The sequence below is a fragment of the Mirounga leonina genome, unplaced genomic scaffold (assembly GCF_011800145.1).
Source record: "Mirounga leonina isolate KUSES-001 unplaced genomic scaffold, KU_Mleo_1.0 Mir_448, whole genome shotgun sequence".
Taxonomy (NCBI): domain Eukaryota; kingdom Metazoa; phylum Chordata; class Mammalia; order Carnivora; family Phocidae; genus Mirounga; species Mirounga leonina.
The window spans coordinates 2,648,782-2,664,513 of record NW_023270758.1 but is presented as its reverse complement, the minus strand read 5'-3'; the positions used below and the strand labels follow the sequence as shown (position 1 = coordinate 2,664,513).

General features: G+C 35.5%; 1 protein-coding gene across 1 annotated transcript in view; it reads left to right on the top strand.

Annotated features, from left to right (window-relative positions):
* Positions 1 to 15,732, top strand: part of LOC117999113 (ATP-binding cassette sub-family A member 3-like) — a 137,887-nt gene that overhangs the window by 11,093 nt on the left and 111,062 nt on the right. Inside the window, exons 4-6 of the mRNA XM_034988027.1 lie at positions 3,530 to 3,657; positions 5,394 to 5,541; positions 8,759 to 9,018. Of these exons, the coding sequence (XP_034843918.1) occupies positions 3,530 to 3,657; positions 5,394 to 5,541; positions 8,759 to 9,018 (536 nt within the window). The remainder of the gene's footprint in view (positions 1 to 3,529; positions 3,658 to 5,393; positions 5,542 to 8,758; positions 9,019 to 15,732) is intronic.

The window sequence follows — 15,732 nt, the reverse complement described above, 5'->3', positions numbered from 1 at the left end:
AATTCCCAATAATTTTTAAAGTATATAACCACAAATATCCAATAAATGTAGTCCTGGAAGCCACTTTGGGTTACCCAAAATATTTTGTAATTTCCATTCTGATATCTTATTTGATGTGTGGGATTCTTAGAAATATATTACTTTACTTCAACACATTTGGAATTTGTTGTTCTCTTTCTGTTTTTTTTCATTTCTTTTAATTTACTTGAATCAGAGTATATTCTAGGATTTCAGTTCTTTGAAATTTTGAGAATTTTTTATGCCCATCTTAAGGTATATTTTGAAAAATGTACCATGTACATTTGTAAAGACTGTGTATTCTGTAGGTTTTGCTTATAGTGTTGTATAAATGCCACCCAGGGGAAGTTGTCGAGTTGGTGAATCATAGTGCTTTTCAAATATGTATTCTTACTATTTTTGTTTGCTTGTTCTCTCAGTTATTGAGAGAGATACTACATTTTCAGTTAGTTGTTGTTAGTATTAAATAGGTTATATGTGTGTGTGTGTATGTATGTATGTATGTTAAAATTTCTTTTTGCTTATATATTTTGAAACTTAGGTCATGTGATCTTTCTGTTGAATTGTTTTTAAAAGTATTTCTCTGTTCTGGAATTTCCATTCGTCCTTTTTTTAATAGATTTCAGGTCTTTAGAGAAATGTTCTAGCTTTATTAACCCTATTAATCATAGTTACTTTAAAGTCCCTGCCAGAAAGTTCTGATATCTAGATTACTTGTGTATATTTTTTTCTCTTCAGTTATTGAGTTCTGTTTTATAGCATATTTTGTATATTTTTATTGAATGACAGATGGTGTGGATGAAAAATATTAGAGGCTCTTGAGGATACTTTTTTATCCAAAGAGGGTTAAGTTTTCTTCTGGATGGTTGTTTAAATACTGACAGAGTGACTTGATTCCATCGAAATCTGGTTTTGGGCTTTGTAAGGAGTGCTGTATTTCAGTTTTGTCTTTACTCCTGCAGCTTACCCCTTGTCTAGGGTGTCGTCTGGAAACTGGAATATTTACGAAGGCTCCTCAACCTTTGTGGGGCTTGAACTCTATTCTCTGGTTCATCAACATTGCCTACCTGCTGAAATTCCTGCTCAGCAATGTAGCCTGCCACCTGCTGTTATCTTCTTGGTTTCATGGTCTGAACTTAGGCATCCTCAGTTAAGGGGTTGACTGGTGACTTCAGGGGAATTTACAAGCCGATTTTTCACTTCTCTGCTATTTTCTTCTCTTTGCAATTGTCTCTCAAGTTCCAACCATTTTGGCAGCCTCAACTCTCACCTCTTTTCTTCAGCTCAGTAAGTCTGCAGCTTTCTGCAAATGCTTTCAGGGAAAATACCAGGGTGAATATGGCCCTCACCCTGTGCATCTCCCTTTTTCAAGGTATGTAAGTTCATAATTATTCATTGCAGCATTATTTATGAGGTATAGAAGCAACCAACGTATCTATCAACAGATGGATGCATAGAGAAAATGTAATTATTCAGCCACAACAAGGAAGGAAATCCTGTCATTTGTAACAGTATGTTGGTTTGGAGGTCATTATGCTGAGTGAAATAAGCTGGACACAGAAAGACAAATGCCGTTTTATATTACTTATATGTGTGTTATCTAAAAATGTTGAGCTCACAGAAGCAGAGTAGAATCACGGTTTCAGAAAAAAAATAATCATGGTTGCATGGTTTCTGGACGTGAGGGTAGGTGGAGAAAATGGGGAGATGTTGGTCAAGTCTTATGAACTTTCAGTTATAAAGATAAATAAGTCCTGGCAATCTAATGTACATGGTGACTATAGTTAACAATACTGTATAGTGTATATAAAATTTATTCAGAGAGTAGATCTTGTAGTGTTTTCCTTGCAAAAAAGGATGGTAACTGTAAGGCAATAGGTGTGTTAATTAACCTGGTTTTGGTAATTATTTCACAATGTATGCAGATATTAAAACATCACTTTGTATACCTTAAAATCATGTTATACAACCTACATATATACAATTTTAATTTATCAGCAATACCTCAATAATTCTGGGCAGAAAATTTTTAAAATAACATAAGGGGTAACTGTGTGGTCATGGATATATTAATTAGCTTGATTGTGGCAGTCGTTTCACAGTGTAGACATATATTGTCATCATCTTTTGCACTGTAAGTACACACAATTTTTCATAAAGCTGGGGAAAAAATAAAGCCACCTGAGGTAATAAATGAAAATAAATAAGAAATAAATTTCCCTCCAGTTCTATTTTCTGAGAAATCGAGGCAAAGACATGTCTTAACCTCATAAAGTACTCAAAGCTCTCTCTCCCTCCTGTTCTTTCTCATACTCCTGCTTGAGCAGGTAATACCTTCCTTGGAGCTCAGTTAAATTAATGAAAACGGACTGGTGGACCTGTCCTCAGGCCCTTGCCACCATGGCCAGGCAGTTACAAAGAATTGTGGCTACTCAGTGGTGAAGGCAAAGGGATGGGGAGGTTCCTGGGACATAAAGGATGCATGGGTGAGATGCAGGACAGTGGTTAGGCTCAGATGCAGAAGTAGAGGCTACGTGCCCCAAAGTGTGCCTCACTACCCGCTTGTACACACTTCACTTTGTTCACAGTGGACTTTCGATATTAGATTCCATTTCTAGCTGTGTTCCTATGTTGTTTTGTTTTGTTTAACTTAGTGGACTTTGTTTTTCCAGCTTTAATCATTTAAATTTAATCATTTAAATTCTCTGAGGACTTTGTTTCATCCTGCTTCTGGTCACCTGGTGTAGGTGCAAATCTGATTCTGGTCCCTGAGATCCTACTTACAGCTTTGGGATTTATATCCCAGCTATGCTCACCCTGAGAAAAGTGTGGCATCCTTGGCACTTCCCAACTATACAAAAAATAATGATTATGACACATAATCACCTTAAATATTAAAATTGTGAAGTTGTTTCATTCTTCAACTTCTGAGTTATTTTTTAATCAGATATTATAGATTCCCGTCTTCTAGGACTTTGAATAGATTGCATGAGTCAATTTTGTTATTTCCTTCCAAGGTGGAAATTTCAAAACACATTGGAAATATCCCTCTTCCTTACCTTATTTCACTGTGCAGTTATTATAATGATTAATTATATTTTAAACTTGTGATAAAACTTTGAAAACTCTTTTTTTTTTAAAGATTTTATTTATTTTGAGAGAGAGTGAGAGCACAAGTGGGGGGAGGGTTAGAGGGAGAGGGAAAAGCAGACTCCCCACTGAGCAGGGAGCCTGATGCGGGGCTTGATCCCAGGACCCTGAGCCGAAGGCAGACGCTTAACCAACTGAGCCACCCAGGTGCCCAGAACTCTTAAAACTCTTAAAAATTTTTATTCACTCCTAATATCCATTAGTTTGTTATACCAATGTTTGAGCAGCAATGTTTTGAAATTTATATTTTGATAGTCTTTCATCCATGTAAAGCATTTTCCCATCTTATAGATAGAAAAAGCAGTCAGATAGTTTGCCTTTATGTGGACAACTCACATATTCGATCTTTTTCTCTCTACAGTTCAAGGCTTTTCTTCAGAAAGAGATTTTGAAGAGTATGTTAAGCAAGAGAATAACTCTAAAAAAGTGTTGGTTGCTATTATTTTTGACCATGAGTTCCAAAATAGTGATGATCCCCTGCCATTTAAGGTAAGAGATTTTTAATGTAGAAACCTCATAAGTGTACTTCCAGTTTCTGAGGCTTAATGAAGTAGAGGCATAATTATTTCCTTTATTAAGTGGGGAGACTGCAACTTACCCAAAATCATACTGCTTATACATAGTAGAGCAGAGATTTAAATCCACATCTAATTTCTGTGTCTGTGCCTTTATTTAGCCAGAGCTTTATGTTGATGGGGGAAGAATCAAATTTACCACATACTAGGTTTTCTCCTTATAAATCAGAATCATAGGAGACGTCGACCTTGACCACTATCAGATTATGGCAGCTGTCTCCAGTTCTGTGCATGATGGTGAAGTAAATGCACATTTCCCAGGTCAAGACCTGAGATGTTAAAGCATGTTAAAATACAACATGAAAATGTTCCTCTTTCTTTTGACTGAATCTCATCATTTTTCTCCAAAATCTAAATCTGGAAAATAGTGTTAAGCCTTAGCCAAGCAGAAACAGAATTAGGACATAGGCAGACTCAAGAAAGATTCTGATAACAACTTCCAAGAAGGAGAGACAAGGACTGTGCTTTGAACTTGGTGTCCCTGGTGTTGAGGGAAATAACCAAAGTATGGTACAGATGTATGCATGGAGCTATAATTCTACATTTAAGATACAGATGGTTGTCAGTGGAATGAAAAAGTAAGGAAAACCACTGGGTTGTAAGTAGAGTTGTAGGTATCTTCCGTTCTGTCCTATCATTCCCTCATTCCTTTCATGTATATAAAATTCCCTCAAGTTACTGATTCAGTGTACGTGATGCTGATGTAGACTCATCAGTGGATACATAGAGTGTGGTCAGAATGTTTTTGGTACAGTTTCAAACTTCACCTTGTACGGTCTCCCAACTGCCCAGGCCACTTGGCTCACTCTTACCCTTAGCATTGCTATGACTCACAGTACAGTGACTCTCCTAACCACACCCATCCCTTTCCTCCTTCATTCTCCCATAAATGCCCTGTACATATTACTATCACTGAATTTACTATAATGTAAATATATATGTTGACTCAACTAGAATTTGAGCTCCTTGAGGAACAGGTGCTATGTCTTAATCCTTGAACATGCAATAAGTGTCTAAAGCTTTTGTCTTGATAACTGAGTATATTAATATTTACCTAGGCTTATGATATGTGTCTGCCCCATCTGGTGTTACTGATTTCTCTGGTCTGACCCCTGACTTTAGGCAACTGCTGGACCATTTGCTGTCTTGTAAAGCTACTTAGACCCAGCATGATCTACCTTGAAATTTTTACTTAGTTCTCTAGAATTAGTGTTATCTTTTCATTTAATAATGAAATTATGCAGTATTCCACATTTATACTTTTACATTTCTCCTCTGTATTCATGTGGGATTCTTAGGTTATAATCACTTTTAGGAGAGGAAGAGATTTTCCTCTTGGAACACTTGGCTGACATAATGGGAAGAGAAATTAGCAACACCTTTTTGTATGTTTCATTTCAGTATGCATGCCAGCTGTCTATTTTGGGAAAGAGACATTGGCAATTGTGTGCAAGTTGCCACTGTTTGCTTACCACAAACCCGCAGTAGCCACACAACAAGTCTGCTCTATTGGCTGATGTTCAGAATCTACTTAGTGCTTGATACTCTGCCTCAGAATCGCACATGTGCAATTTTTCTTTAACTTCCTTTTGTTTCTCATTCTTAATTATTTTTTCATTTACAGATATTGTTTCTTTTTCCTCCTTATAGGTAAAATATTTTCTGCGTTTCAGTAGTTTTCAGAGGAACAAGTATGTGGGTTTTCTCCGAACTGAAGGCTGGGAAACAGGTGTTCTCTTTCCACCTTTTCCTTCTTTGGGACCCAGAAGTGAACGTAACTCAAATGGGGGGCCTCCTGGTGAGCAGATCTTTAGTCATACTTATTTTAATATCCAAGTCATATAGTAAGAGCTATCACATGTTTATACCTACATTTCTTCAATCTTATGATAGAAATTGTTAATTTTTAACCTGTTGTACTGCTGGTGATTTCTTTAAAATTTTCAGTGTCCAAAAACTTGTGTAAAATTTCTGTACGTTGGAACGATGGATATATTTTCAGCTCAACTCAACTAAACTCTTGGAATTTAAATGGTCAGCTCCTCCCTTTAGCAGTATGACAAAGGCAGGAGCTAGCGTCTTTAAGAAAACAGAACAAACAATTATATACTTTAGTGTCCACTGTTCCTTTCACCACAATTTCTGGCATAAGATCCAAAATTATAGGATATGCAAACAAGCAGGAAAATGTTACCTAAAATTAAAAGAAAAAAAGCAGTCAATATAAGTCGACAGATAAACTATATACTGGAATTGGCAGACAAGGAATTTAAAATAATTTTGAGTATTTTGATGTCATGTTGATAGCAAATATTCTCTGATATAATGTGATGAAGAGGGCATTTTACCTCTGTAAAACTTTTAACTCTATTAGTGAAAAAACATCATGCAAATCCAAACTACAGAACATTCTCCAAAATACATGCCCAGTATTCTCGAAAACTCTCAAGGTTGTGAAAAACAAGAAAGGATAATAACGTTTCATAGATCAGAGTAGACTATGGAGACATGACAACTAAATGCAATGTAGTATCCTAGGTGGGAATAGAAAAAAAATGACACTGGGGAAAAACTGGTGAAATCCAAACAAAGTTTGTATAAATTAGAAATTGTTTTGTGCCAATATTAATTTCTTAGTTTTGACAAATGTACCATGGTAATATAAGATGTCATATTCGGGAAGCTGGGTGCAGGGTATAAGTAATATTTCTCAATTTTTTTCATTATTGCCCTTCTAAGGAATCCTTTGGACATATTTTCCCTAAGTGTGTTCCCCTTGTGAAATTTTAATACCACAGATATACTACAGATCTGTTTTATGTGCTATGGCTTGAAGCTCTATAACTCTGTTGAGAATGCGTGGTATTTAGGAATGCATGGTATGTAGTCTTTCTGTAAGACTACATTTTTTTCCAAAATAAAAAAGTATATTTAAAAAACTCTCCAAGCCAAAGTAGCAATAAAAGTGAAAAAAATGAAATTTCTGAATCTGATAAAGTACATGTGTAAGAAATTTGTATCATCCTAGTGAAATATTGAACATTTCTCCTCTAATAATCAGGAACAAAGTAAAGATGTTTGCTCTCATCAGTTCTCTTCAGCAGTTTACTGGAAGTCCTAGCTTGTATCAGAAAAAAGGCAATGAAATAAAAGGTATAGATTTTGGAAAGGAAGGAGTGAAATTATCTTTATGTGAAGTTGACAGAATCATGTTATGTAGGTGATTGTGAAGAGATCCACAAGAAAGTACTACATATAATGTATTAATTGAGCAAATACCCAAGATAGACAGTATATGATAATAAATTATAAATCTACACCAAAACCAATAAAACATTCCTGAGAGAAAACTTTAAACAAATGATGAGATATCTAAATTTCATTGCTTGGGTGACTCAAAATTGTTAGGATGCAGCTTTTCCCTAAGTTGATCTATAATGGCAATATAATGACAGTCAGAATCCCAGCAGTCTTTTTGGAAAAATAATAGCAAGCTTATTCTAAAAAATATATGGAAATACAAAGGGTCTAGATTAGTTTTAAAAAAATCTTGAAAAGGGGGGTGCCTGGGTGGCTCAGTCATTAAGTGTCTGCCTTCGGCTCAGGTCACGATCCCAGAGCCCTGGGATCGAGCCCCGCATCGGGCTCCCTGCTCTGCAGGAAGCCTGCTTCTCCCTCTCCCACTCCCCCTGCTTGTGTTCCCTCTCTCGCTGTGTCTCTCTCTGTCAAATAAATAAATAAAATCTTAAAAAAAAAAAAATCTTGAAAAGGAATGTCAATGTTAAAGGACATTCAAGACTTATTATAAATCTATATAATTAAGACATTGCCGTATAGGTGTAAGGATGAACAAATACATATAAAAAGAATGAGGTGTCTGGAAATAGACTCATATACATATAGTCATTTAATTTTTCCATGAAGGCACCAGTATAATTCACTGGGAAAAGGAAATCTTTTGAACAAATTGTGATGGAATAACATGGTATGTGGATGGAAAGAATGAATCTTGATCACTAATCCATATCTACACATAATTAGTTAAATAACATGATGATCATAAACCTAAATATAAAAACTAAAATCATAAAGCTTCCACAACAAAATTTATGAGAATATCTTCATGAATTTGGGGCCAGCAGTGATTCATTAAGACAGAAAAGGTATTATTATAAAAGAAAAAAATTGACAAATTGAACTTCATTAAAATTGATTATTCCAGCCTGTGTGAAAGACCCTATTAAAACAGTAAGGCAAGATCCAGAGGGGAGAAAATGTGACACAGATTCACATTGAAAATCTATAAAGAACTTGTATAGATGAACAGAAAATTCAGTTTTTAGATGTCATGGCATTGCCAAATTTTAATAAAAGTTTGTAAGTGTTTGTTCATTTTTATACTAAACTTATATAACAGTAAGAAGCTATTTGCATATTGCCACAGATCCAAGGACCACACACTGAGTAGCTCTGCTTTAGTGGACATCAGTTCATATAACTCACTCAGATCTACAAATACAGAGAACAAACTGATGATTGCCAGAGAGGAGGAAGGGATGGGCAAAATGGGTGAAGGGGAATGGGAGATACAGGCTTCCAGTTAAGGAATAAATAAGTCATGGGAATAAAAGGCACAGCATAAGGAATATAGTTAATGATACTGTAATAGCACTGTATGCTGACAGATGGTTATCTACACTTGTGGTGAGCACAACATAATGTATAAATCATGACATTGTACACCTGAAATGTTGAATCACGACATTGTACACCTGAAACTAATGTAACCTTGTGCATCAACCATACTCAAGCAAATAAAAATCTAAATAATAAAAAAGTATTTATTATGTATTTGCGTGGGGAAACCATAATAGCTGTGAAATTTAGACTATAACAAGAGCCTCTTTACAATAATTAACTTTGTTGGTTTTGACATACCTTTAGTTACCTTTTCCTTTGTTCATTTCAGCTATTTCTTGTCTGTTGTACTTAGCAATCCTTGTTTTCTCATTTAGGGTACATCACTGAAGGATTCCTGGTTATGCAGCATGCCTTGGATCAGGCCATCATGAAATATTTTAACCACACAGCTACACAAAAGCTATTTCAAGATGTCACTGTCTTTGTTCAGAGATTTCCATATCCAGAATATTCTCGTGATTACTTCTTTACCTTTTTTGGTATTTTCATTCCTTTAGTAATCTTATTTATCTTCTCTATGAATCATCTTACCCTCATTCAGTCTATTATGTGGGAAAAAGAAAAGCGATTGAAGGTAACTCTACTTTTCTTGAGGTAAATAGAGCTTCTGTAGAAAAATTTGGGTCTGTAGCATAAATTTCTGTGGAGGCTGGATTATTTCTACCCACTCAGCACTGGTAGATGGTCTTGTTTCAGTGGCAGCCAGAAAGTGAACGCTTATTTCTCTTGGCAATTTTCTAGAATTTTGTTTTTATTGGAATTCTTTAGTTTTATTTCTAGAAGACTACTTCACAAGATTATTACAAATAGAATTTAAATGCCAAATGCTCTAAAATCTCTCTGGAATAGGTGGGTTGCAAAGAATTAATCATCTGGGCTTGTGGAACTGTCTTGATGAATTTAGATACAAGTAAATTTCAAGATTCTATGATTCTATAATTAGTTTTTCTAAGTTTTTTTTCTAAATGACCACTTATAGTCCCCTTCAGAATTTCTGTGTCTCGGTAGAGACCATGTTGTGTTATGGCCAGAGGCTTTGCAGTTCAAAAATACAGTCATTTAACCAATTATTAATTTATAATTCATATATAATTATAATTAATATGTAATTATTATGTATTTAACATATATAATATATATTATAACATATCCTATAAATAGGGAGAGATGATTTATATAATTATATATATAATTGATTTATTTTCTAATTTGTTTCAGGAACTCTGATAAATCATAGATTTGAATCCTATCCCTATTATTTATTGACTCTGACATAGTCATATAACTTTTCTAGCCTTTTTTCTCAGATATAAATTAAGTATAATAATAATAACTAACTTGGAAGGCTGTCGTGATATTAAGCTAGATATTATGTGAAAAATTATCACTATCAAATCACCTGGACCTGCTGTTGTATGTTGTAAAGGAGGAAACAGGTGTTGAGTGTTTGGTACATTGTCAGGCACCTAGTGGGTGCTCCATAGCTGTTAGATGTGGCTGTTAACATCAGTTGTCTCTCCATTTCATTTATCCTCGTGTAATCTTGAATCATGTCATTTTTCTCTTTCCTTTCTTAGTGGCCACACCACTTCACACATCAGCCTCACGTTGTTTCTCACCACCTACCTCTTCTCACTCAGGGCTCTTCGCACACATCTCCTCACCCCTCAGCTCTCCTCTGAATCTACCTTGCACATTGTTGCCAGGGTAATTGTCCTGTAACACAGATGGCTAGAAATAAATTTTAAGGCTGTATTTATCTTTGTTCTCTGCTGAATAAATTCCACTTAAGCATATGCATTTTCTAATATTTGGCCCCTGCCTATTCCTCATTTTGTTATCGTTGTTGTTTATGGATACAATTTAAATGCCAAATGCCCTCCAACATCTCTGGAATAAGGAGAGTAGAAAGAAATAATCTACTGGATTTGTGGAGTTGTGTGTCTAGATGAATTTAGATACAAATCAATTCCAAGATTCTATGATTCTGTGATTTAAGAAGGAATTTTTATGGAAGTATTGTTGATACACAGTGTTACATCAGTTTCAGCTGTACAGCATAGTGATTGGACGAGTTTGCCCATTATGCTCTGCTCAGCACAGGGGTAACTACGGTCTATCAACATGCAACACTATTACAATACCTCTAACTATATTCCTTATGCTGTACCACTCATCCCCATTACTTAGTCATTCCAAAACTGGAAGCCTGTACCTCCCACTCCCCTTCACCCTTTTGCCCATTTCCCCTCTCCCTTCTCTGGCAACTATGAGTGTGTTCTCTGTATTTATAGATATGTCTTTGTTTTTGTTCATTTGTTTGTTGTCCATCTATAGATGAATGAATAAAGAAGATGTTGTATATAGATATAATGGAATATTACTCAGCCATAAAAAATGAGATCTCATCATTTGCAACAGCATGGATGGACCTAGAGGGATTATGCTAAGTGAAATAAGTCAGAGAAAAGACAAATACCATATGATTTCACTTATATGTAGAATCTAAAAAAAATATATATATTGTAATTTTTTAACCAATTTCTGATTGCTGAAAAAAAAGTTTTAAATGACCTCCTGTAGTCCCCTCCAGAATTGTGTTTCACTGAGAGCGAAAAAAACATAGATACCTTTCCTTCCAGCCAAAACAAATGACTTTTTTTTGAAATTTCCTTTATGTTTATGTTTCCTCTGACTGTAATGCTTTCCTCTTTTCTGATTGGTAAACACACAGTTAACTTACTTGTCTCAGGTGTTGTAGCTGCCATCTCCTTGTTGATTATCTCTCTTTAATTCTCAATTATAATTTAACACTTTTTTTGAGTCCCCAGAATGTGATACACAAACATCAACATTATGACTTATGTTATTTATATTTCATTTGTTTTTTTTATATTTTTTTCTTATTAAGTTCAATTAGCCAACATATAGTACATCAGTTTTTGATGTAATGTTCAGTGATTCATTAGTTGCATATAACAACCAGTGCTCATCAGATCACGTGCCCTCCTTAATGCCCATCACCCAGTTATCCCATCCCCCACCCTTCTGCAACCATCAATTTGTTTCCCAGAGCCCAGAGTCTCTCATGGTATGTCTCCCTCTCTGATTACTTCCCATTCAGTTTCCCCTCCCTTTCCCTTTGGCCCTCTGCACTATTCCTTATATTCCACGTGTTAGTGAAACCATATGATAATTGTCTTTCTCTGCTTGGCTTATTTCACTTAGCATAATCACCTCCAGTTCCATCCATGTCGATGCAAATGGTAGATATTCATCTTTCTGATGGCTGATGTCCATTGTATATATGAACCACATCTTTATCCATCCATTTGTTGAAGGGCATCTTGGCTCCTTCCACAGTTTGGCTATTGTGGACATTGCTGCTATGAACATTGGGGTGCATGTGCCCCTTCTGTTCATTACATCTGTATCTTTGGGGTAAATACCCAGTAGTGCAGTTGCTGGGTCATAGGGTAGCTCTATTTTTAACATCTTGAGGAACCTCCATACTGTTTTCCAAAGTGGCTGTACCAACTTGCATTCCCACCAGCAGTGTAAGAGGGTTCCCCTTCTCCACAACCTCTCCAACATGTGTTGTTTCCTGCCTTACTAATTTTTGCTATTCTAACTGGTGTAAGGTGGTATCTTATTGTGGTTTTGATTTGCACTTCCCTGACAGCAAGTGATGTGGAGCATTTTTCATGTGTCTGTTAGCCATTTGTATGTCTTATTTGGAGAAGTGTCTGTTCATGTCTTCTGCCCATTTTTTGACTGGGTTATTTGTTTTTCAGGTGTTGAGTTTGAGAAGTTCTTTATAGATCTTGGATATCAGCCCTTTATCTGTTATGTCATTTACAAATATCTTCTCCCATTCTGTAGGTTGCCTCTTTGTTTTATTGACTGTTTCCTTTGCTATGCAGAAGCTTTTTATCTTGATGAAGTCCCAAAAGTTCATTTTTTTCTTTGGTTCCCTTGCCTTTAGAGATGTGTCTTGGAAGAAGTTGCTGTGGCCAGGGTCCAAGAGGTTGCTGTCTATGTTCTCTAGGATTTTGTTGGATTCCTGTCTCACATTGAGGTCTTTCATCCATTTTGAGTTTATCTTTGTGTATGGTGTAAGAGAATGTCCAATTTCATTCTTCTGGACTTGGCTGTCCAGTTTTCCCAGCACCATTTATTGAAGAGACTGTCTTTTTTCCATTGCATGTTCTTTCCTGCTTTGTCAAAGATTGGTTGACCATAGAGTTGAGGGTCCATTTCTGGGCTCTCTATTCTGTTCTATTTATCCATGTGTCTGTTTTTGTGCCAGAACCATACTGTCTTGATGATTACAGCTTTGTAATTGAGCTTGAAGTCCGGAATTGTGATGCCTCCAGCTTTGGTTTTCTTTTCCATCATTCCCCCAGCAATTTGGGGTCTTTTCTGGTTCCATACAAATTTTAGGATTGTTCCAACTCTGTGAAAAATGTCGATGTTATTTTGATAGGGATTGCATTGAATGTATAGATTGCTCTGGGCAGCATAGACATTTTAACAATATCTATTCAGCAACGTGGCAGGATACAAAATTAATGCACAGAAATCAGTTGCATTTCTATACACTAACAATGTATCTGAAGAAAGAGAAATTAAGGAATCAATCCCATTTACAATTGCACCAAAAACCATAAGATACCTAGGAATAAGCCTAACCAAGGAGGTAAAGAATCTGTACTCTAGAAACTACAGAATACTTATATTTCTTTTTTTTATTTAATTTTATTATGTTAGTCACCATAAAATACATCATTAGTTTTTGATGTAGTGATCCACGATTCATTGTTTGCATATAACACCCAGTGCTCCATGCAATACGTGCCCTCCTTAATACCCATCACCGGGCTAACCCATCTTCCCACCCCCCTCCCCTCTAGAACCCTCAGTTTGTTTCTCAGAGTCCATAGTCTCTCATGGTTCATCTCTCCCTCCGATCCCCGCCTTTTATATTTCATTTTTAAATTACTTTCATTGAAGTATAACATATGTACACACAGAAAAGTGCACAAATCAGAAGTGTATGTATTTTAATCCATCCAGGGTACTGTAACAAAAATATCATAAACTATATAGCTTATAAAGCAAGAGAAATTTATTTCTCTCAGTTCTGCAACCTGGAAAGTCTAAGAGCAAGGTGCCAGCAGATTCAGAATGTCTGTTGAGAATGCACTCTGTGGTTCATAGATGGCACCTCATTCATTACTGTCTCCTCATGTGACAGAAGAAATGTGAGCTCTCTGGGGTGTCCTTTATAAGGGCACTAATCTGATTCATGAGGGCTTAGCCCTCATCACCTAATATCTCTCAGGGGCCCCACCTCAAAGTGCCATCACACTGGGGACAAGGTTTTCTATTTAGGAATTTTGAGGAGACACTAACATTCAAATTATTGTAGTAGAGTTGAATGGGTTATCATGAAGAAAGTATGCCCTTTTTATCGTGACCCCTGTAAGAAATAAAACACTGCCAACTCTAGAAGATGGCTTGTGTACCCCTCAAAACATTTTCCCCAAAGTATACACCAACCTGATTTCTAATATTATGAGCTAGTTTTGTCTGCCTTGAACTTGATAAATGGAATCATGCACTGTATTATGTTGTGTCTGTGTGGTTCTTTCAGCTAAATATGTAGCTGTTATTCATTTATATTCATTGAGTTATATGAGTTTTACCATTACATAATATGACTATCACAATTTATCTATTTTCCTTTAGTGTTTGGAGTTTGGGTATTATAAGTAAATCTTCTATGAATATTTTATACATTTTTTTTGCTGAATGTTAGATTATACATATTTAACTTTATTATATAGTGCCAGAGTTTGCCAATAAAATTTTACCAATTTTCACTTCCATTAGCAATGTTTGAAAATTCTGTTTGCTCTACATTTCACCAAAATTTTTTCTAATTTTATCTAATTTTCTAATTATTTTTTAATTGTATGGGAGTATATTGGCCTCAAAAATGTAGAGATCTTTCACTTTTCATTGTTTTAATTGTACAAATCTTTCACCTCCTTGGTTAAGTTTACTCCTAAGTATTTTACTCTTTTTTTTAAAAGATTTTATTTATTTGCGAGAGAGAGAGAGCATGAGCAGGGTGAGGGCAGAGGGAGAGGCAGACTCCCTGCTGAGCAGGGAGCCCCATGTGGGACTCGATCCTGGGGACTCAATCCTGGGACTCCTGGATCATTACCTGAGCTGAAGGCAGACGCTTAACTGACTGAGCCACCCAGGCACCCCATATTTTACTCGTTTTGATGCTCTTGTAAGTGGAATTGTTTTCCTAATTTCCATTTTAGATTGTTCATTGGTAGTGTATAGAAGTTCAACTGATTTTTGTGTGTTGACTTTGTATTCTCCTACTTTGATGAGTCATTTATTAATTCTTTTTTATGTGTGGAATCTGGTTTGCATGTAAGATTGTCTCACCTGCTTGGATGCCTTATATATATCTAATTTTTTCTGAATTGTCCTTTTCCCATTGTGTATTTTTTACTTTTTTGTCATAAATTAATTGGCCATATATGTGTGAGTTTATCTCTGTGCTCTCTATTCTGTTGCATTGCTCTGTTGTCTGTTTTAATGACAGTACTGTACTGTTTTGATTACTATAGATTTGTAATATAGTTTGAAATCAGGAAGTAGAATGCTTCCAGCTTTTTTCTTCTTTCTGGAGATTGCTTTGCCTATTTGGGGTCTTTTGTGGTTCCTTATAAATTTTAGGATTGTTCTATTTCTGTGAAAAATGACGTTGGAATTTTGATGAGGATTGCATTGAATCTGTCTATTGCTTTGGGTAGTATGGACATTTTACCAATATTAATTTTTCCAAACCACAAGCATCGTATATCTGTTTGTTTGTGTTGTTTTCAGTTTCTTTCTTCAGTATCTTAGAATTTTCAGTGTACAGATCTTTGAGTTCCTTGGTTAAATTTCTTCCCATGTATCTTATTCTTTTTGATGCATTTGTAAATGGATTGTTTTTTTAATTTCTCTTTCTAATAGTTCTTTATTAGTGAGTAGGAATGCAACAGATTTTCGTATTTTGGTTTTGTATTCTCCAGCTTTACTGACATTGTTGATTAGTTCTAAGAGTTTTTTTGGTGGAATTGTTAGTGTGTCCTATGTATAATATCATGTCATATGCAAATAATTCTGATTTGCATCCATTCTTTCTTTCTTGCCCAATTGCTGTGGCTAGAACTTCCAATAGTATGTTGAATTAATGGGTTATTAATGGGGTGTCTTT